At 37.0% G+C, this 24,974-nt stretch overlaps 1 protein-coding gene across 5 annotated transcripts in view; it reads right to left on the bottom strand.

Moving 5' to 3' along the window:
* map7d1a (MAP7 domain containing 1a) overlaps positions 1-21,194 on the bottom strand; it is a 42,664-nt gene extending 21,470 nt beyond the window's left edge. For all 5 annotated transcript variants that reach the window (XM_081389308.1, XM_081389307.1, XM_081389305.1 and 2 more), the window contains exons 1-2: positions 20,773-21,194; positions 5,601-5,813 (exon numbers count right to left, since the gene is read on the bottom strand). In XM_081389308.1, the coding sequence (XP_081245434.1) occupies positions 5,601-5,813; positions 20,773-20,833 (274 nt within the window). In that variant the 5' untranslated portion in view covers positions 20,834-21,194. The remainder of the gene's footprint in view (positions 1-5,600; positions 5,814-20,772) is intronic.
* Positions 21,195-24,974: the final 3,780 nt, after the last annotated feature.

The raw sequence follows: 24,974 nt of genomic DNA on the forward strand, positions 1-24,974 counted from the left end.
GACCTGCACAAGGCTGGGATGCTAGGCTGGGCGCAATTATTAGAAAATGGAATAAGTTCTAGGTGACGGTCAATCTCCCTCGGTCTGGGGCACCATGCAAGATCTCACCCCGTGGGGCATCAATGATCATGAGGAAGGTGAGGGATCAGCCCAGAACTACACGGCAGGACCTGGTCAATGACCTGAAGAGAGCTGGGACCACAGTCTCAAAGAAAACCATTAGTAACACACTACGCCGTCATGGATTAAAATCCTGCAGCGCACACAAGGTCCCCCTGCTCAAGCCAGCGCATGTCCAGGCCCATCTGAAGTTTGCCAATGACCATCTGGATGATCCAGAGGAGGAATGGGAGAAGGTCATGTGGTCTGATGAGACAGAAATAGAGCTTTTTGGTCTAAACTCCACTCGCCGTGTTTGGAGGAAGAAGAAGGATGAGTACAACCCCAAGAAAACCATCCCAGCCGTGAAGCATGGAGGTGGAAACATCATTCTTTGGGGATGCTTTTCTGCAAAGGGGACAGGACAACTGCACCGTATTGAGGGGAGGATGGATGGGGCCATGTATCGCAAGATCTTGACCAACTACCTCCTTCCCTCAGTAAGAGCATTGAAGATGGGCCGAAACACACAGCCAGGGCAACTAAGGAGTGGCTCCGTAGGAAGCATCTCAAGGTCCTGGAGTGGCCTAGCCAGTCTCCAGACCTGAACCCAATACAAAATGTTTGGAGGGAGCTGAAAGTCTGTATTTCCCAGCGACAGCCCCGAAACCTGCAGGATCTGGAGAAGGTCTTTATGGAGGAGTGGGACAAAATTCCTGCAGTGTGTGCAAACCTGGTCAAGAACTACAGGAAACGTATGATCTCTGTAATTGCAAACAAAGGTTTCTGTACCAAAGTTCTGCTTTTCTGATGTATCAAATACTTATGTCATGCAATAAAATGCAAATTAATTACTTAAAAATCATACAATGTGATTTTCAGGATTTCTGTTTTAGATTCCGTCACTCACAGTTGAAGAGTACCTATGATAAAAAATTACAGACTTCTACATGCTTTGTAAGTGGGAAAACCTGATAAATCTGAAGTGTATCAAATACTTGTTCTCCCCACTGTAGATGTCTCATGTGTATTGAGAGTAGCATTGTAATTGTTACAGTAAATTAACAGGGTAAGGCCACGTGAACATGTCCCATTGACCTATAGGACAAATGAATGGAGAATCTTGAAAGTTGAATTCTGAGAAATGCCCAAGTTGCCCAAAGGGTTCAAACAAACAACTTTTACTTTGATAACCCTATAGAACATGTTACTGTATAAAAGTTCACTGTACTCAACATTTCCAGGTCAACCTTTTGGCAATTAGACTAAAAATTGCACATTTTTGAAATTTCGCCAAAGTTCATGTGTTAGGTGGCACCCCTAAATCTCAATGGAATTCCTCAAAACTTTGCAAAAGTCATTTTTATGTTAATTGGAACAAAATGCAATGCCAGCCAAATTGATATTTTTAAATTAAAATTTCCCATTCAAATTTGATGCACCCTAATATATATATATATATATATATATATATATATATATATATATATATATATATATATATATATATATATATATATATATACACACAGTGTATATATATACTATTTAAAGACAAACTTTTATGTTAGAATTGATTAAATTGCAATTAACCGATTTGACAGCACCTGCTTCATAGATTTTTGTCTACACGTTCTGATCCCTGTGCACCTGATTTATTATGCACATTAAGACTTTAGACTACTACACAGTCACAGTTTCCTATTGTTACGCCTTCCACAGGACCTGTAGTGTAGAACAAAGCAAAGAAAACAGCTTTGTTCCAATTACACATTCAAACTAGTTCACTCAGAGTTCATCATTCATCAGCAGTCCAATATAAAACCTCAGAACTGACCCCATGTAATCTTTGTTTTGGCGTCTTATGACCCACAAAGTCTAGTAAAACTTTTATCTGATGAACCAAAAACTCATTAATAATAATCATAAGACACCAGCAGTGTTTCTCTTCATGACTTGTGCTCCACTTTGAGTATTTATTTATAGAGCACGGGAAGCTGATGCGCAGAGTCTTGTGGGCCCTTATGAGCAGCCCATGTTCCCATTGATGAGTCACCGGGCAGAGACAGAAAAAGCAGAAGACTGACCCAGAAAGGGACTCCAGAGGGTCTGAGGCAGCGGAGTGGTGCATAATCACTGACCGTACCATCTCCTAAAGCGCTAAAAAAACACAATCTGGATGAAACAAAATGATTTTACCATGGCTGGAAAGCTGTATTGACCAATTGACCAATTCAAGACCCTTACTATCCATTTTAAATGGCATAAAATCTATATCAAAATCAAAGTACAAACAGCAATTACAAAGGCTTTTCATTCTCTCAAAAAAAAAAACGCTGAACACGACAACATTCTCTCTGCTCCCTTCGAACGGTGGTGAAGTCTAATGGTAATGGATCCTGGCACTAACAGCATCATACCCTACAGTAAGAAATAGATATGGATATAAATATGCAAACAATGAAAGGCCAGCAGCGCTCATTACAAGTGGCTCTTAAGTATAATTAATTATTTGGCCTAGTTAATATATTACTTGTTCCAGAGCAAATCGATTTGGCTAAGGGCAAAGTTAAGTTTCATAACTTTATATTTTTATTTAAATGAAATCCTGTACTACAACTAGTGATGCTTTTGTACTTTTGAATGTACTATTTGCTTATGTTTATTTCCTATTGTCCAAACTTCTTATTCTTTTATAATGGTTAATATAGTTTATTTAAATATTATTTTTCAATAAATCATATTTTATATAAATAACATGCTGTATTTGGTATTGAGAAAGAGTCTGTTAGAGATTGTGATTTCGACTTCAGTGTTTTTTGATTATTGATTGATTATTGCACCATTAGATGGCAGCAAAGACAGTCTTTACGAGTGAGTAGCAAAGACTTTTATATTGAAAGGGACTGAAACAAGGTTGTAAACAAGGACGTTGTTTTAACTCGAAACAACACATTATAAGACACAACTTACAAATGCATTGACTAGCGCTGTCATGGGAAATCCCCTTAACTGTTAAAAGGACAAAGATATCTCTTTCCTCAGTGGACATTCAAACTGATTTTTTAATTATGAGATTCACCTAAAGAATATCAGCTAGATGCAGGTAACGCACTCACTTAGTCAATCTCTCTCTCATAATACTCTACATAATACAATAAGTTCCAGAGCAACCATTGCCTACGGCCGAATCACAGCCGTGCTGATATAGAGCGATATCACACGGCAACAGTACTAGTGTGATTTTGCTCATATAAAATTGTAAAGTAAAATGAAAGTATGGTAACTTTTTTTTTTTTTTAAACAAGCCTGAGAAAAATTACTTACTAATTGTCGATTCATCACCTTAATGACAAAGGTGCAGTTCTAATTTACTAGGGGTGTGTAAGCCTTCAAAACTATAAATCTAATAGTAATTATAAATGGGAGGGTGCAAAGCATAATAATTCCTATGGTACTTGTAAATTATGTGTTATTTTTTGAATGCTGTCAGTACCAGCTATACTTTACAATCTTCCCCAAACTTTTACTGTTAATTTTAGTTGCATTTTCCAGACAAACAGAATAAAGGTGAACTGCAAATGGCTAGGTGAGAAAAAAAAAAAGATATATGACTCAGCATAGAGCATTCAGTATGAGTCAATGTCTGATCTTCAGCTCTTCCCTCCCTTCAGGTCTCTTTATGTTCTTTCACATAACAGTGAGGCAGCAGCAGCCCAGGATCAATATATCTCCATATTCTGTTGAACAAAGTGTTCGGTTTTACAAGAAGTTCAGCTCGACCGCTGCTTGACAGCAGTAATATATTTTATGATGGGATAAGCTGAACTGTGCACAACTAGTGGTATGAAGAAGTCTAATAACATAAAACCGTCTGAGGCGAAATGATGACAAAACTTGACTTGTCAAGAAATTATCAGTCAATTAAAGGTAAAAATCTGAGTTAAAATGAAAAGCTAAACACTATTAATGACAAATTAAGTAAACAAACAATAAATTCAACTGGTATTTTCCTTTTAATACTGTATTTTAATGCATTTATATTACTATGAATTTAATTTAATTTAATATAAATGTATTAAAGTTTATAGAAAAATACATAAAACAATAATAAATAAATAAATCAATAATAAATAAATAAAACAATAAATGTAATTTAAATTGTTTTAATATATATATATATATATATATATATATATATATATATATATATATATATATATATATATATATATATATATATATATATATATATATATATATATATATATATATTAAACAATTGCATGGTTAATGTCAACTCACCACACATGTTTTCCTCCCAAACATTTCCAGTTGAATGACTTAAAAATGCTGTTCAAATCAGTATAAGGAACCATATAAAAAATATTATTTTGTGAATCGAACAACAAGTGCAAAATTACAATTGCATTTACAGTATCAAATACAGTAAGAATATCAAACACAGCTGAACCAGCTTTTCCCACATAATTACCCACCAATCACTACAACCACATCCTCAGTTATATAAAGAGGCAACAATGAAGTAGGCAAAGAAAAGCTGCTTACTTTCTCAAACCCAAACAACTCTCCCATTAACATGTGTCTACATGTTCTTGTACAAGTAAAGTCATTATACTATGAACGTGACTGAACCAAGGAGGAGGGTTAAATCCCTCCAGTTGGCACAGCTCTGTGAAATGTGATGCCCAGTCAGGTTTCATTGCTTCACCTCAGCTGATGGACCACAGGCGATTAGGAACTGCCTGTCGCCAGCCTCCACAAATCAGTATTAGCATCAACATTTACCTCACTAAACGGATCTGATTCTACATTAATGTGATAAGTCTGGGAGCACTTACAGAGGCCTGACTATGGAAATTCTTTGTTGGACATTAAACAAATGCCTCTGTAAGCTTTCAAGACTTTGGACAAAGGAAAACCCTCAATGACTGGCTCCTTTCTCAAGAGATTTCCTGAATGCTTCTCATGGAAGGGAAATTGTTTTGAATTGTGTTAAGCGAATATAAAGTACTTAAAAGGTTTATTACCGAATAAGATTCAAAATTATTCTTTATTCGCCAAGTGTGTACGCAAACAGAAGGAATAAAGCTCATTCTGATTCTGAATCTAATCAATGTTATGTTGGATGTTAAATGGATATACCAGATTATGGAGGTCAAACAAGTCAACAAGTTTTGTGTTAGAACACCTTAAGCACCTCAAGATGGTATCAACCCAACCCGGTTTGACCAAAATGGCTGATCTGGGCACTATTAGCTGGTAGTGCAGCTGATCAACCTTATAAATCAACTAAAGACCTGCTTCAACCAACTAGAAACCATGTAAACCCAATGACTTGGCACTAATAATGCTTCTACTTACATTCTGATCTTTTGGGGTAAAAAGGTAATAAAGAGGACTGTATATAATGAAAAGTATAAAAACCAAATATTGAACTTGTCTTAAGATAAATGGCAGATAGTCTTCAGGATACCCACCTTTCCTGGGTTGAGGGCTACAACTTGACCTCGGAGTAGGTGTCGACTTAGGCGACTTTGGAATGACGTCTGGTCGTGTCGGGGTAACTGACTTCCTTGCGGTGTCCATCTTTGTAGGCCTACTGGCTTCAAGGCCTGTTTCTGTTTTTGAAGGGGTGTTGGCTTCCTCGGAGCTGGGATCACTGGGATTGGCCTCGGGAACAGCTGGGGAATCTGAGACAGAAGACAAAAAGAGTGAGAAACTTCAAACGAGAGATGAGGACCAGTTGAACTTCATTCCAAAACAACAGCAAACACTCAAGTGTATTTGTCTACTTGATGTGTGATTACACAGAAGAGTCATTCAAAGTTACATTCTGTAGAGATTAAATTCAGATCGATTTGTTTGATTTGCACACAATCCATAAAAGAATATTTCAAAGACTAAATGAGTAAGAGTCACATCCAGACGGCTCGATATGAACCTTAACTGCACTCCAGTGAATTGATTATTGGTAGTTTGAAGGATTGTACTGTCTCTTCCCTCAAGAACATCAATTTAGTGAATAGGGCAAACACAATCTCTATTACTGATGATCAGCATCTTCAAGACGCTCAAGGCTAAACCATATGAAATATTTCCTGCAAATGGAAAACATTCCAACAACTGCCAAATCATGGATACTAGATGACCATCCAAAATGCTGGGAAAATACTCTCTTCAATCTGAGAGTTTCATTAACATTCCCTGCAGTTAATGTCAGTGTATGTATACATGTATATATCAGATTCTAGGTTATTTTATTTCTAATGGTGGTTAATTTATGAAGTTTCTTCTGCAGAATCTTAACATAGAATTTGGCAATGAGCTGCCTTAAACCGCAATAGATCATAACTTCCTAAATCAAAATTCAATTGAAGCGAATTGTAAGGAGCTAAAGATTCCAACCGCTATTGATAAGCTTGTTGCTTAGGCTACCTGGCTACTTGAACAGTCTAAAAGTCTAAATTGAACATTTTCGTCCAAGAAAACGAGCAAGAAAGAAAGTGCTGGGCTTCTGAGGCCTTAAACCCATGATGTCATGTCGAGACAGTAAACACAAAGGGATGAGGTTCAACAGATCACATGTTTTTCACTGATAAGAGTGTGACCTGGGTTAGAGTCCAATGTGAAGTTGGCCAACATTAAAGACTGTAAAGCATCTATGTATAAACACACACGCACGTTAGTGTGAGGTTGGGCAATATATCAATATATCTGCTTTTCACCAAAAAAAGCAAAATTAGGAATGAATTTTTAATAGTTCATTAATAATTTTGGTTATGCATATAACATAGCAAATAGGTGTACTGACGAAACATGCAACCTATCAGATTGTACTACCAACAATATATCTGATTGTTTTAAGGGTAGGTTTAGGGTAGGGGTAAAAAAAAAAAAGAAAAGAAAAAGCCTCAAACCACGCGAATATGATGCTGGTAGCACAATCTAAAAGGGAGCATTTTATGCGATCAATTTGTGCTACCTATCTGTTTTAATGGGAGAACCTCAGCGGGTAGCGCAAATCGTCAGAACACCGGTCAAAATTTGGAAACATTACTATTTTTAATATTTTAAAATACCATTTTAATAGTAAAAACTATTTTAAAAGACTCTTATGCTTGTCAAGCCTGCATTTATTTGATAAAAAAAATACAGAATAAAACAGTAATATTGTGAATTATTATTACAATTTAAAATAATGGTTAATATACTTTAATATATTTTAAAATATCCTGTCCCTCGCATTTTAAATAAATGCTGTTCTTTTTTAAAACTTTTTATTCATCAAAGAATCCTGAAAAAAGTATCACAGGTTATAAAAAAAAAATACTAAGCAGCGTTCTGTTTCCAACATTGATAATAAATCAGCATATTAAATTGATTTCTGAAGGATCATGTGACACTGGAGACTGGAGTAATGATGCTGAAAATTCAGCTTCAATCACAGGAATACATTATATTTTAAAGTATATTCAAATAGAAACCCACTATTTTAAATTGTAATAATATTTCACAATATTACTGTTTTTTTCTGATTTATTTTTATTTTTTTTATAAATGCAACATAAGAGACTTCTTTCAAAAACATAAAAAATAGTAAATGTTTCCAAACTTTTGATTGTTATTGTTAAATACTGTTGTTTATTACCAAAACATTAATATTTTCTTCACATTTTTATAAAAAATTTCTTACATCATAAATGAAGAAAATCCCATATAAACTTTAAGGATGTAAACAAAACAAAATCAATCAAAGCTCAGAATCAATTTACTGAAACCGTTTAATTCGTTTACCACCTCTAACTTTATTTTTCTATGAAGATTTTAATCAGAGACATTGTTTAAACAATTGGGTTTTTTAGTACCTCATTAGAGGGTCACCTAATGTCTATGTTGTGTAAAATTACATTGCCAGCAAAACAGATACAACACAAATATATTATGGATATTCAACAATCATCTAGCCCTATACTACATTCTAAAAATCAGCTTGGTCGAGCAAATATGAAAACATCCTGCTTTTACTCAGAGGGACGCCTGTGTTGTCTCTATTCTCTATTCAGCTGCCGTGAGGCGGAAGAGTTATTCTAGCAACAACAAAAAACACACATCAGTGGTGGCCTGTTTTATTCCTGGGAGATTGAACGGTATGGCAATGAATGAACGGGGGTTTGAGAGTTTTACAGGGACTAATATTTGGAGATTTGAGCAGGCAACTTCAGCTAAAGTTCTTCTTTACCCTCAGGTGTGCATGAGCCGAGATATGACTCTTTTTGATCCACCCTTGCATCCCTTTTCCTCTTGCCACTGGCACTGCACGCTGTGTCCATGGACAAACTGAGCAAACGCTGCCATGCACTGCATTATTCATGTTGAGCTAAAAATACCATTACCACCAGACATGAAATGATAAAAAAAGACATTAGACACAAGAAAAGATCTGGGTCGTTGCATGCATAAAAGGTTGAGATTTAAACTAGGAGTCGGAGAGTAGCTGTACTTTGTCATGAAATCATCCCAGCAGGTTAAATCTAAATCTGTAATGTGGCTGCTGATTTCTGTTGCATTATGCATTTGCTTGGTACTCATTATCATGTCTGGAAAAATAGACTGACACTATAGAAATGCACCATGCTGTCAATCAAACAAGCAACTGACACATAGAAAGGAAGATTTCTCAAACAGTAAATTACTCCAAATTTAATGACTCCAATTTCTATATAGCAATGCTTAATGGTTAAAGTTAATACTGTCGGACAAAAGTGTGGACTGAGGGACTGATTTGGAGGGGCCAAAAGGGGACACATCTTGTGCCAGAATTTTACTATCGGTGCATCCCTGGTTATAGTATCATAGTCATAAAAAAACTACAGGCAAACATATTCTTAAGACAACATCTGCCATTTTTCAACAGCTTAACTGACATGAAAATGCTTAAACCAAAAAAAGTGCATAAAAACAAATATCAATGAATGAGCTAAATCTTTTAAATAAAAAAAAAAGCTATGAATGAGCTATCCTATTTCTAAAGGATGAGGACTATAAAACAGTATAAAATGGTGTTTATCTGTAACTGAACGAATGAAAAATAAATACATTTTCTTCAAGCATAGGCTATCTGTTGCTCTTTTTCAAGGACAATGTGTCATTACGTTCCCCTAAAACCACAGAAAACATGTTACATGAAGAGAGCAGATCAGTCTCGCCAAAAGTGTGCATTGATCCTGAAGGGAAGAGAGCTTGAGCAATGCTCTTTTTCAAATATGGAAATGAGACAAACAGGGAGCCGGAAGTGGAAGCAAGCAGCGGCCGTTGAATCAAAGATCGGAAGAGGTGAGTGGGGGGTTGGGGGGAGAACAGAAGAACCGAGAGGCCGACTGAGAATGGATCTGCATCTCATTTGAGGCCTAATGAATTACCTCATCCTCAACCCCCCGGCCCCTCGCCCCTCACCCCGGATGGATGATGTAAGCAGGCAGGGCGCCTCTTCTGGGGGGAGTGTGAGGGAAAGGAGCAGACTCACTGGAAGCCCAGAGTAAACACCAGCTGCTGGGACAGAGCCAAAGAGAGAGAGAAAGACTATGATCTGTAATGGTGCTCCAAAGTTCTGACTGTCTGGAGTTGTTAAAATGTGATGCGTCAAAATAAATGTATTAAGCATCTCAGACTCAAGCTTGAGGACCCAGAGCACCGCACAAGTGAACGACCGGCTCACTGCACGCCTGACGAATGCACTTAGGATTCGAATGGCTCACATCGGAGCTCAAACTAGTGTGATTGAGTGTCTTGAGAGAGGAAAGGACAGATATGGGTGAGCTACAGCAGTAGCTCAGGATTGCATTATGTTTTTCAGCTTCATGCATATGTTATGTTAAAGGGAAATAACATACACTTTACTTAAGAAAAATACAATATTACATATTTTTTTAATTGCACACACACTATACTGTAAGTGGATGTAATAAACAACAATTATTTGAAAAGTAGCCCATTTCTCATCTTATTTGATTATAGATTTCTTATAAAAGTGGAATATGATGGGATGTAAACCAAAAAAAGATTTAAAAGAGACGACAAATGTTCATAAAATGAAAGAATCTGCCGTCAGTGAAAAACTGACGTAACATTTGAGTAAAAAACAAAACGCTTAATTCTATATTAATGCAACAAGTTGCAACGTTGTTCGGCAAGACGGCAACAATAAAAAATGTATCTCTGTTGTACGATGGCAATGATGTCACATTAAAAACCACATTCATTGCTAAATACCAGTATCCCTCTACAAAACCACAGACAGTGAGGTAAGATGGCAGCATGTGGTTTGAACTCAGCAGGCGTTCTCTTGGGTCTGTACCCAGAATGCCCCAGCATGTTTTGGTCTAAAGGACGATTCTCAGATGAAGTGACAAGGACATACAGTATGTGGCAGGCCACAGCTGAATGCAATGATGGATGCCATGCCATTCATAACTTCCTGCTCTGTCAGCATGAAAGCAGTCGTGATTAGTGACCTGTGCAGTGTGTTAATATGCAAAACTGAATAAATTGTAAAATGTAATTTATTGTAATTATTTTATTGAGCTCTGGCATGAGAACCAGCATGGTTTTGATGGAAAAACATCTATTAAAAACCTTCAACCGGTTAATTTTAAACCAGCGAAGTCCTAAACATCAATTCAAAACAGTCTGGAGATTCTGCTAAATTCAGTGTTTGGGTTTCCAACTCCACCCAACAATCTGACAGCCATTCCTGCAGCAGAAGCCTATTATGGGAATTGGGAACCAATCTCGTCCTCAGCCCTAAAGCACTTTCATGTACTGTGAACTCGCTCACACTAAAGCAAGAGGAAACCAGAGCCAAGAACAAGATCTGCAAACTGAGAGCTAAACTATCACATGGGAAAATAAAAACACAAGGCTTTATATAAACATTTCAAATTTCATTAAATCAATGTTCAACCTCAACATGGAGACTATTTTGGTTTGGCCAGACAAAATGGTCAGTCATATGATTTGAATCAATTGCTAATTTTCTAAACTGTTAGCATCTGTAGGCTATAGCTAATAAAAGTAGTGCATAGGCTGCTGGTTTGGCGGTAAAAGCAAAATAAAACAACTATCAAATATCAAACTGAGGTCTAGTCAAGGTCATACTACAAGCTCCATCAGTGGCTTCGAATAATTCCAACACATTGAAATTTGAGGGTGAATGCTTTTTTCTATAGATCTGAATCACATCAACTTTAAAACATATTGACGTTGTTGCATTGTGCTTCATCAAGTTTTTTTCAAACTTCAAAGTGATCATGTCCTGATCTATTTTCTTTCACTAATGTTCGGGAGGCACAATATATTAGTAACGTTAATAGTGTTGCCACAATACTTCCATAACTTGAAAATGATTGATATTCAATACCACGGGGAAAACTGCCATATATACATACCACCATACAGATAATTTGTTATCTCATAATGTTTTGATAATTTGGGTAATTTTGTTTTAATAGCTTACACACAGCACCGGGAGGCTTTATTTGAATCACTGAACTACATAAAAAAAAAAAAAGACAAGTAGCCTAAAGAGTCAGTAATAAAAAAACAACAAAATTAATACAAAAAATTGTTTTGCATTTGACCATTAAAGGTGGTATCAGTGATTTCAGGCCCAAAAATATTTTTATCACATTCATCTAATCTTTCCTAACGATCCGCTAGCTGCCCGCCCCATAAGCATGCCGTCAAAAAAACGCGTCTCTGTAGGCAGCCTAGGCTCTGAGATCTGCACACAAAAACAAATGGTTTAGCCAAACAGTCAAAACCAAAACAAATAGTGTTCCAACCAATCACCGACGCGAAGTCAGAGCTGAAGAAAAAGCTGGCTCAAAACCTCACAACACCCTCCTGTGAGGTTTTGAGCCAGCTTTTTCTTCAGCTCTGACTTCGCGTGCAGCCGTGCACGAGCACAAAACCTCACAACACCCTCCCCCTGTCAGTGATTGGTTGGAACACTATTTGTTTTGGTTTTGAGTGTTTGGCTAAACCATTTGTTTTTGTGTGCAGATCTCAGAGCCTAGGCTGCCTACAGAGACGTGTTTTTTTGACGGCATGCTTATGGGGCGGGCAGCTAGCGGATCGTTAGGAAAGATTAGATGAATGTGATAAAAATATTTTTGGGCCTGAAATCACTGATACCACCTTTAAGAGCGTGAGAGGAGGCGGGTGTGTGTCAATTCGGCACTGGAGAGAAGAAAGCAAGAATGCGCAAATGGAATTGGTGTATTGATACTGCAGAAAAGGAGTATTGGAACCGTTTCAGATATTTCAGTATCGATACAATACTGAAAAATCTATATTTTTGACAACACTAACCGGTAACACATCGGTTATTTGTTACATATTAATATATTAATATATTGCTGTTGGTCAATTGATCTCTGCCGATTCTGGATATTCTCATTTCCCCATGCTGCCGTCTAACGGTTTTTAAAGTTAAAGTCTTTAAAAATGCTACTAATTTAATAACGATGTTAAATGTATTATTTTAGTAAAGTTCAAAATCTATTTTTCATACTGAGCATTATAATGTTGTGATGCATAAATTCACTTATAGCATTTAAAATGATTGGTTTTATTTTATGGCAATTAGGATAAAATAGTAAAAAAAAAAAAAAAAAAAAAAAAAAAAAAAAACCTTTACTATTGGCCATAACATGAAAATTATTATCGGCATATCAGTTATGAGCATCTGATTCACTAAAGAAATGACAATAGAAAACCTGCATGTGAGAAAACAAAACAAGAAACAAAATTGAAACTCAGACCACTGGCATTTAGTTGCGTCAGACCGACATTACAGCACAGATCAGCTGACTGTCACTGCATTCCGACTTCTCTCTGATATGATCTTCCCACCTCCAGAAGAAACAGACTGTAAATCCAGCCTTTTACAACATACAGCAGGGTACAGCTGTTTTCCCAGTTGTTCAGCTGTTAAAATTAGGACACATCAAGAAGTCAAAACGTTAAATCCCCACACAGGGAATGTAAAACGAGCAAAAGAGTGACGGACAGGAAAGTCTCTGACGGCATTCCAAGGCTTCCTGTCTTTTGACCTTTACACCACCTATGAGATATGACAACGTGGCTGTAAAGATTCCAAATGAAAATAAAACCCAGCATCTATTTATAAATGCATGTTATTGTGAACAATTCTTCAAAATGAAACGCAAAAGAAAGAAATTCATAAAGGTTTGGAACAACTTGAGTGTGAGTAAATGATGAGAAAATTTTGATGACAACATTTTTGGGTGAACTATCCCTTTAAATAAAATAATCAATCTTCCAGTGAAAACGACTTCTCTCTGGTGATGTTTGCTGGACTTCTCCAATCATTTAGTCTGCAAATAAAACCCTGCCCCTTTTTTACAATAAACTGCAGCACATATTCAGATCTGCCTCCATCCAATAAACAAACGATATCAGAACCAAGTTCTCGCTTTACTATTTTTTCTTCTTCAGTAATCTTTTTCACTTAGATGCATGTCATAATTCAGAAGAAAATATCTGTCGCTACCTCCTTTTCATTGCAACTTTAAAAGATAACGGCTCTGTTTCAAAATCTAACAAGCAGACTACCTAGAAAACATTTTAAGGTTTACACGTATGAAATGCTTAGCAACATGTTAACATCAAACCAGGAAGATACGGCATAAGAGATTTCAGTCTTTCCCCAAGTAGATAGGATCTATACTTGTACGCCTATTACCCACATAAGGTCCCTAGCTACCAAAATGGCCGCAGAGTGAACTAACGTGTCTTAAACTTCGGTCAAAATCTATCACAATCAATTGAGGGTCAGGTTTCCAGTGCACTTTGCTAATGTATGCCGCAGAGAGTTGCTGCCTGTGTGTGAAGGGCATTTCAAATCAGTCACTTATGAGGGTCCATTTTAGATAGGATGCTGTCTTAGAATGTGGATACCTATGTATGCAACAGAAAGCAAAACGGCTCACTAATCTAATGTTTTGGTTGATGATGTAACTAATATGCTCACGTTTATAACCAAAACATTTATAACTTTTCAGGGACTTATAAACCGTGAAGACTTTAAAGACCAAACACGTCTCCAAACACGGCTACTTGGGCGGAGTCATTAGCGCAGCACACGAGACGCCCTGTTGATGGTTCCGTAAACAAAGTAGCCACTCCGCCCAAGTAGCCACTCCGCCCAAGTAGCTGTGCTCCTACGCCTAGTGAGAATATAGTTCCCAGTATTTATACGATTAAAAATGGTCTCTGTCTCATATAGCCTTGTTATTTGTACACGCTGTGACTATACAGATCACAACATGTAAATAGGAAAATGTTTGCATTATTTTGTCACTTATTGGGAATAGTATGCTACCTTATCCATTTACATCCAGTCTTTGTGCTAAGCTAGGCTAGCGGTGGGTGCGTCAAATAACACTTACAGAACGCACAGAAATGAAAAAGGTATGTATGGACTTATCTAACTCTGGGGGATACTGTGAATAAGCTAAAGTCCCAAAAAGTCGGAGTGTTCCTTTAAAAGGGGTTTCGGGCACTTTTCAGGCAGTCAGGCTTGGAGGCCAGCGAAAACCAGCAACATGTACGACCAGCAAACCCCATAGTTTAAGATAGCTTTTTTCAGCAGGGACAGATTATGAATTTTAGATCACAGTAATTTCTTACAATTCTAGAGTGGTTCCCAGTTTATCACATTCTCCATTTTCCAAAATTCCTTGCATAATTTTTTTTCCCACCTTAAAGCCACTCTGCAATTTCAGCAATGTTAGCCTTTTTGACAAGTGGTCCCTCCCGTAACTGGCTGAGAGCCGCCTCCAAGTTTTCTGATTGGATAATACAAGTGCCACAGAAACCAATTTGATTTCACAAGACCCCCATTTCAGTGTATTCAGTTAGAAAGTAATGACTTTTTATATGTGGTCTTCCAAATAAAGCGGTTTAAAATGATCAACCATTTTAAAAAATACATCACAGCATTTACTGCAAGAGATGATGATTATGGCAGTGCATTTGATGAAGGTGTCCTCTGTCATATTCTGGTGCAGATGGATGCCTTTATCCAATCAGATTGGGAAAGGGGAAGATGGAAAGGCTCTGTCCCACAAGCGCTTCATGAGGACTGTGATTTACACCATCTGGGTGCTACACGGGAAAGGAGACCTGACGTGATTCCATCTGTATGCAGGCATGAGCTCTGGAATCTTGTCACACCGTTCCCTCCTCGTCCGCTCACACTTCCCTCGTTTCTCTCTCCTCAGTTGAACAGAAGACACACATTCAGTGAGGAATGTTTAGCATTCCTAGCACTCAGCGGCCACACCAGAAAACACAGCGCCTGCTGTAAATGACAAATATGAATGCTGTCTCCATACTGAGGTAGCTCGATGTTTGTCCCTATTACAACTAAATCACATGTCTGCAGTCTTAAAGGATTAGTTCACCCAAAATTACGAAAATTCTGCCATCAAATTCTCACCCTCATGTCGTTCCAAACCAGTTCATCTTCGAAACACAAATGAAAATCTTTTTGATGAAATCGGAGAGCTTTCTGTCCTTCCATAGACAGCCTACGCAATTGCAACTTTGAGAGTTCAAAAAGTTCATGAAGTGGTTTAGTCCAAATTTTCTGAAGACATTCGATCGCTTTTTATGATGAACAGATTTAATTTAGGCTTTTACTCACATATAAGCATTGATCAGCAAACATAAGCAGAAGCTCAACCAAACCTGAATGAGCTCTTCCAGAAGCTCAAACGTGCTGCGTAACCAATGAGGATCGTTCTCGTGTGTTAAACAGCTGCCAGTGTTTTTGTCATAAATTTCACGGAAATGTTTTACAGTGTTGGCAATACTTTTGTGATGGAAATCATATGAGGTAGGAGGAAAAACAATACTTCAGTGCTTTTGTGAGAAAACGCAAAGTTTCTAGTGAACATTTCCGAGAGAGCACAAAAAGTGTGCAAGTCCATGCAAAGTTTTCAGGGGATCGCAATAGCTTTGCAAGAGAACAAAACATTTTGTGAGCCGATGCAAAGTTGCTAGGCAGAACAAAAACTTTTCTCGCAAAAGTATTACGTTCCGCCTAATGGTGCAAACTCTTGTATGCACTGTGGGAAGCAAAACGGATGAATACATTCAAGCCCCTTTCACACAGAGATTCCGAAAAATACACGGATAGTGTGTCCCAGGATCGTTTGAATTTGGTTCATTCACGCTACCAGTGATTTTCCGAAACTGTGAGTGCGTTCACACACATCCCGTAATGATCCCGTAAAGACACGTGACGTCAGGATGTGATAACTCCTGTCAGATGTCAGTTCTGCTGATAACTCCTCTTCGTCAGTTCAACACGAAGACGAGTCCATACTCCCCAGTAGCACCACTGGGTTTGCCGAGTGGCTCGTTCCCCATATGCTGTATATGTTGTAGTCGAAAGGCCAGTGCGATGGCATGTGCGTCATCACACACCCCTTACGGCATTGGTCCTGGCTTTTGTTCACACAGGGCGCGTTCCGGGACTGATCCCGGCAATGTTACTGGGTCCCCATCCCGACATCGATCCCCGCATCAATTCCAGGACGTGTTTGCGTTCACACAGAAGGCACTCTAGCAATTTTACGGCAATTTCACAGGATCAACACGCTGTGTGAGAGGGCCTTATGTAAACTTATTTGACATGCAATATTTTTGAGGTTGTGCAAATTGGATTATCAAGAGTCAAGCCTTCCTATTATGAATACAAAGAAAAATAGAAAGAAAAACAATAGGACCAATATTAACCAGTAACAGAATCTGGAGGCTTTCAAAATCCCTTTCCTTTACACTTCCTTGCCATTTTCTAGGTCTGACAACATTCAAATCTTAAGAGACGCTTAATTACGCCCGAGACACACTTTCTAGGTCAGATTTGATGCAGTGGAGAACCAAAACTAATCCTCAGGCTAAATGTGCTTCATTTATCACTGGTGCATAACTGCATATGTGCATGAGTGTCAGTATTAAAGTTGGTGGTCAGAATAAATTGGATCATTTGATTGTTACATGCCAATTAAACATTTCCCCAGTAAGCTGTCGGCACTCATTTAATGACATCCAAGGTCAAAAATGTCCCACTCTTCTAATAAAGGAACAAAATAATGTGCCAGTTACTGCCAAATGGAACAGCATTTTATCTTAATTGCACAATAAATTTTGCAAAGTCATAGCATAGTTTCTTCCTTCTGTTACTGTCATTAATGGTGTCATTCTAAAAAAGGGGTAATTTTCTGCTCATTACATAATAGCCACTTGGTTCAAGGTTGTGAAACTGAATATTGTTTCTCGGGCGTGACAGAGAGGGGTGTGTGTATACAAATGTGTTTTGGGGGTTGTTACATGTTACACAACAGAAACTGGCCCCTGTCAGTCTGACAATCTCTTTAGCCTCCCTCCACAGAACTGACAATTGATTAAAACAGTTTTGTTGTGACACCAAATATCGAACTCCAAATAATAGGCCTACTCATTAAGCAAAAAACATATCATGGATCGTGCCCCCAAAGGGAACCTTTTTTGAGAAAAAAAAAAACAGCCTGATCAAACTGGGGTGGAGGAATAACTTATAATATCATATAGCCTCACAGCAAAAGAGTTCTAGATTATTAACATAAGACTTGTCTAATACAGAACGCTAAAGGACTTGTTTTGACAAATATACTATTTCAAATGGATATCCACTTACTAACAGCAGCCATCATTTATTGACCACAATAAACTGCAAATAAATTTGCAGTCAGTAAATGATTAGCCTAGATTTCAGTCAATCACTACTCTCAATTGTCATTAGTTTGCTATTAGATTTCACTGAACCTGCAGAAAACAAACTAACGTATTTTGGGATATTACATTTAAAAAACGCTGGATGGAAATGCCAAGATGGGCATAAATTCTAAAAATGTGCATTAAAAAACTCTCAAATAAGAGTTTATGTATATATATAAACTTACATATGCTCTCAAATAAGCCAGATACATTTTTTATCAGATAAGTAGACTTGCATGAACTATGATAGAAACACATTTACCGAATAAATGCCTCGATGCGCAACAAAAAACTCACGTGACTTTGCCACAACAGTGGATATGATTGGATAACTGGCAGAACAGATGGGATGAAAACGGGGCTTTATTCATAAACATTTTATCTGATATTCCACTTTTGCTCATAAGTTAAATTCACAGCTTTGGATGGAAACATTGCAATCTATGAATCTTAATGTTTCAAGCATTGTATTGATGCAATGTAATCTGCCTGAATGTGTGCTAATGTGTTTCTTGCTTGATACTGTATATTGTCTGTTCTTTTGTGTTGCATTATTTTTTATGTTGTTGTCTTCCTGCCTCGTGACTACAGGTGAAAATTAGCATTTATGCTATAACCTGGCTCATTTACAGTCTGTACAGAAATGTTAGATTGTTCATTAATGTGCACTGTCCCGAATAAATAAATAAATAAATAAAATAAAAAAGCACATAAAAGACAGATTCTCAGGTTAGCAAAGGGAGACTATAAAGAAAGAGGACCAAACAGTGCAGACAGTTGGGGATGTAAAACGGAAGGCCGGGGGAACTGAGCGACACTCATGCCTGAATGCAGACCTAAAGAAAAGAGAGATTAGAAGATGCTCTTCAAAAGTCCTGACAGGGCAAAACTCAACAGAGCAGACCTCGTCAGACTGAGAACGCCTCAGCTCCCATTCAGGCCATGCCTTTAACATTGACAACTTAAATTTACTTTGTATTTTCTCTCAAACAATAGAATAATGGGATCCTAAGTGTGCACTTGCATGCAATGTGTCTTCGGTATAAAATGAAAGGACAACGAAAGGTGATTAATCAGTCTAAAGACACAAACAGAGCTCTCTTATAAAGGATAAAATAGAAAGTTAATGAGTAACAGTCAACAGTGAATGAAGTCCTATAAATGCAAAGGACTTAAACACAAAAGACCCTTTTTGTTCAGGTTCTAAAGAGAAAGAAATTCAAGCTCACTTTATGACAAAATGTTCTGTTCAAAATGTACATTCTTACAAGTGACTATCAGGTCATTGAGTGTTTTAACCTAGTCTCAAGAGTAATGACTCATCTGCAATAAAAGGATGACCAAGTCCAATTAGTTCTGCATGATATTCATCACTAATCATAAAACTGCAGAGGATCACCAGTGCAAAACAGGCAAAAAGATGGATTAAAATCCAGTATACCTGCAAGGAGTTACATACTAACTGAATATTCAGCAAAGACAGAAAAGAGAAACAGATCTGAGGTAGCCATAGTTTTACCCAAACCAATGCTCAATTATAAGCCCAAAGCCAGAAAAAAGCAATGTTGCTGCAAAAAGGTCTTCATGTTACACAAACTATCCTAATTAAAAGCAGCAGCCAAACCCCAAAACCTAAAGATGTCCATCTTCTCGGGAGCTCCATTAAATGACTGTAATTTGAATTGAGAAATAGATTAACTGCCATGTTACAGTATATTCATGCTTATCCAGACATGCATAATTGCAGGGTGTATCTTAATGGCTGATCTCTCTAGCTGTTGCCATGGAAAGTAGGCTATCATCCAAATCATGAAGATCATATGGTTCTAACTTCTATTTATCTGGTAACTATGGCGTCATTGCCAAGATGACTTAGTCAACAGATTCAGAAATCACTTGCACATGATCTGCAGCTTAAGTGTTTGATGACGAATCAATCATTGTGATCAACTGGAAATTCGTCTTTAATCATTTTATATTCATAGTTAAAGACATCATGAGTGACGTCACAGAAAGAAGCCGGTGCAATAATCAATCGTCACAATAATCCATGACACCCGCAGATGATGACAGCAAAACACCATGCTAGTTCGAAGACCATTGCAACATAAACTTCTAACTAATAACTAGTATTGTGTGAAATACTTTGTCTCGAACTTTGAATTTCCTTCGTGAATATCTCATGATTGAGCTTGAATCACTGGAACACGTCACATACCACCATAAACACGTCATGCATTAGATAAAAAAGATGCTATAGTAACTTGTATAGTATGACAGACAAAAAAATGTAATAAAAATACATGTTTATCTGTCTATTCTTAATTAAGCACGTTACGTTATAAGTAAATGCAAAATAAATTTAAAAAAATAGGCTATACCACTAGCTATTAGAACAACTCTGCAATACGTCTCTAAGACATTTCCTGTCCGGTGTTAAACATTTAGAAAACGTTTTTAAGATGTTTATGATTTAGAATGTATGTAAAACTGATTTTTTTTAAAAGATGTCTGTACACAGCAGATGCTTTCCAGATGAACCGCTATTAAAAGACATATTGGAGACGTACGTGTGCTATCTGGGGGAAGTCCTAGCATTATTTAGTGTTATTATTATTTCATTTGAATAAACTTACTTTGGAATGTGTAATTGCATCTGAGGTCAACGCATACCTAGCAGTTTTCGTATTGTTCCGCTACTAATATATATTTTGAACGGATATTGTCGGTGGAAGGTAAAAGCAAGGCTGCATTCGCATGATCACGAGGAGAAATACAGATTTAACATAAACACCGACTTACGTGTTCCTGATGGTGTCAACTGATTTATCCCCGGTTGTGTGTCAAGATGGTTGAATTCCATGTTTTTCGATAAAGATAAAGATTTTTCTAAAATGTATTCATTCCTTCCGTGAGACAGGGAGAAACTTTCTTCAATCGCCGGATTTCCACAGGCACACGAAACCGATCCCTGTTTCTGCTCAGCGCACAAAAAAATCCGCAAAACAATAAACTGAAGTGTCTTGGTAAAATATTATGGATACGATGGACGCATGTAGAGCCTGTGATTAAAGTCCAGTCATAAAACCGTAGATTTGTCACGGCCTCATGAAGCGGTGAGATTCTATAAACTTTCTGACACACAGCAGACGCCTGTGTGCTCCCTCTGCCGCTCTGAAGGTGATGGCATGCGGCTCATTGTGAGCTGAAGACCGTCCCAACTCGGCCTCCAGTGTGGAATGTACCACATTATACGTAGGGGTGGATGTAGAATTAAAGTAATCCCTAATTACCCGCGATGGTTTGTTAATACGGTTTGGAAATTTCACATCTAATCAGAAGAAGTAGGATATAAATGATTTGGGTTTTTTTTACGTTTACAAGCTCACACCTTTTAAATGTTGTTACCTATGTTACCTGTCCAACCTGTTTTACAGCAGAAGGTTTCGTCTGCCTGCGTCTCCAAAATGTTCTAACCAGTCTATGGTTCAAACTGCCTAGTGTGACTCAGTGGACTGAACCAATAATTTCATCATAGAAGAATGATGGTGTAATGACTATTTAGATAGGTGTTTTCTCTCTATGAGCCCACATCACATGTTGTACAGTGTCTGAGACTTGTAGAAATTTCATGTCACACTTTTGCCATAAACACCCATGAAATCAAAACTGGAAAAACGCAAAAAAAAATATTGATGACTCATACTGCACTCACTTATTTTATCCAATCAAATGCTCTCTAGGAGAACATCACTCCACCACCTACTGTACGTTGGCCTACAATGGTGCTTATGCCCAAATAAGACTCAAATCAGATGATAAAATGACCCACAGGTCATGCTTGTTGGCTTGCTTGATGGTGTTTGTTAAAAGTTATTATTATTGGTGCTTAAAGCGAAATAACATAACTTCAATATAATTGTTTTAATGAAAGATCAAAGTATGTCACAGTTATATTGAATCAGAAGAAATAAGTTTCTCTTTTCCATCATTGTGTCTTCTTTTCAGTTCAACATAATCTAATATATTCTGAGGGACAAAACAATGATAACAGGGGGAAAAGATGTTTTACTGAATCCATATGAATTTCGAAGCTGCTCGCCACCTGTAGAGCCCAGCTGGCATCTGCTCAAGAGAGGATAAGGAGTGGACGCTATTGAGGGGAGAGGGGGTTGGTGTTGGAGGGAGATTGGGGGGTGCAAATGGCACGCTTGAGAGGGGACATCCCGTCCCCTGAAAAGACCAGTGGGACTCCTTTGTGCAGCTGTTGGCCTCTGTTAACACAAACCCCCCAAGAGCCACCTGTCACTGCAACTGGAAAGAGTGATCTGGGGGGGGGGGGGGGTAGAAACTTGGGGCAGGGGCTGAGGAGCCCCAATAAACACTATCCATCCGTCCGTCTGTCTATCTGTAAGGGCCCTACAGTCAAGGCAAGGGTTTGGCAAGGCAACTTTGACGAACTTTGCTTAAAGTTAGTCTTACATTCTTTTAATCTCAGTTCATTTTAAATACTTCCTTACATTCTAATTTTAAATTCAAATCACCTTCGGGAATTGAATTGGAATTTAAACAGCATTCACAATTCATTGTTAAATACCGAACAACCATGTTCTAGTTATATGGAAACCATATATAATAATTTCTAGATCATAAGTGATACTAATAATTACAGCATGAACAGACCTCATTCTGAACTAAACTCTTCCTGCAAAGCTTTATGTAAATATTAAAATGAGCTCAAATGAAAAGATACTAAAATTAGCTGCAAATCTGCTACAAATCCCTCTATTCAATAACCTCATGTTCTTCACTTGCACTGTTCAAGCATGGCGCTAATGGAAAGACTCACTCAGAAACTGATTTGAGAATAAATGAGGTTTGACAAGTGCAGATTTGTTTAATTGAGGACAATTTTGTGATTATACTGATAATGTAATTGTAAACAGCATTTCACTATAGAAAAAAAAACCCCAATGCCATTCACAAAAAAGGCATTGTGAACTAAAGATGTGAACACACACAATATTTATGTCTCTGTGGGCGTACACAAACTTAAACACATTCTAGGCAATATTCTCTGATGGCTTTGTTGAATTTGATAGCTGAATAGAGGCTGGACCGTGAGGGATATCCAACCATCACTTTCTTCTCTGGATATGGATATCCCTCACGGTCCAGCCTCTATTCAGCTATCAAATTCAACAAAGCCATCAGAAAATATTGCCTAGAATATATATATATATATATATATATATATATATATATATATATATATACATATATATATATATATACATATATATATATATATATATATATATATACATATATATATATATATATATATATATATATATATATATATATATATATATATATATATATATATATATATATATATATATATATATATAAAAACAAGAGAAATTTGGAAACGAGAAATTTCTCAAGAGAAAATCCAAATGTCTACAATGCAAATTTGTCTTCATGCCTTCTAAGGACTTTTAGATTACTATCAAATATCTAAACATGTTTTATTTGCAAAACAATTCAGTTCGATTGCTATTTGACAGCAGTTTGATCCATTGCTACCATTCTTAACACTGGGCTTAAAACAGTTTTATATTCTCGGTGAGGCTCAGGTTCAACAGTGTCAGTCTCAAGAAGCTTGTCTATTGTCCTATAGAACCCAAGGGTCAGCATCTCTGCATGGTGCAGGGTCATTAGCGGCCCCTTAATAAAATCACAATAACAGGAATGCCCAGAATGCACCCAGATAGACCTTCAGTCTTCCTAGTCTTGTTTTTATGTGAGGAACGTGGTATCAGCCAACTTTAGAACAATGTTAGAGAGAGAATGACGTATTGAGAAGATGTCTGGGCAGTCTCATCTGTTCATTGTTTGAAACATTTCTGCCAAACTGTCCTGCCTTCTAGAGTTCAGATGGGAAGCAAGAGGATGGGGTTTACACATCATAAATAAAACAATGTGGTATCAAATAAATCAGGCTACTTTTTTTTATTATTATTAGAGATCATAATGCGTACCATAATGAGAACTCAGTCAGTCAGCATACAATGTCATTTGTCTGAAATAATTTTCTCAAGTCAACTACAGTTCTGGTTTAATGTTGCATGACATAATATATTGTAAGTGAGGCAATGTAAACCAATATTAAACAACACACAATGTGATTGTGTTTTGACAAAATAAATAAGGTTTGTGAATTGTTTTTATTTATTTATTTTGTAAAATGTGGGCAAAGACAACCACAAGTTGTTCATATTAATCTTATTTAAACGTAACAGTTCTTTTTTTTTTATAACTACTGATAATTAGGTACATTTTCATAAACGTGCCTCACAAAATGTCTATTTAACCTGTTGGGTGAAATACTATGGTGAGCCAACATAAATATAATTTTGCATGGTGAAACATACTGCTATATTTGCTTTTAGCCAAAATCACATTTAGAAATTCAAGTCAACCAAAAAAATCTAAACCAATTCTATTTGAATATAACAAAGGCACATTTTTTAAGGCCAAGATGAACTGCACTACAAAAGCTTCTGTCATTCATCTGAATGTTGTACTGTATATAGTATAATTAATGTTTCTTTGAGTGACAATTTACACGCTTTTTTTATGATTGGGGCAACATATCAGATTATAGTTTATTAGTCATTATGGTTAAAGCAGATTTGGTCTTAATTGTTGGAGTGAGATTGGAAACAAAAATTCATTGTGATTCTCATCTTTCTGAGATTTCTTATTTAGGTTGCATTGACAAACTGTCCAATCAGGCTACTTAATTTACTAGAATTAGTAGAATGGGGCAGAAGGTTCCAAGAAGCATGTTGTTGCTGATTTTTTTTCTTTCTTTTATTGAATAATTATTGTTTTTCATGGAATTATTGTTCAATAATTCCATGAATTGTACATACGTTTCAAACATCTTATTACTCATAACATATAAAGCAGCTGAATACAATTATTCAATCCAA

The sequence above is a fragment of the Scardinius erythrophthalmus genome (assembly GCF_964197995.2).
Source record: "Scardinius erythrophthalmus genome assembly, chromosome: 16".
In the NCBI taxonomy this organism is placed as follows: domain Eukaryota; kingdom Metazoa; phylum Chordata; class Actinopteri; order Cypriniformes; family Leuciscidae; genus Scardinius; species Scardinius erythrophthalmus.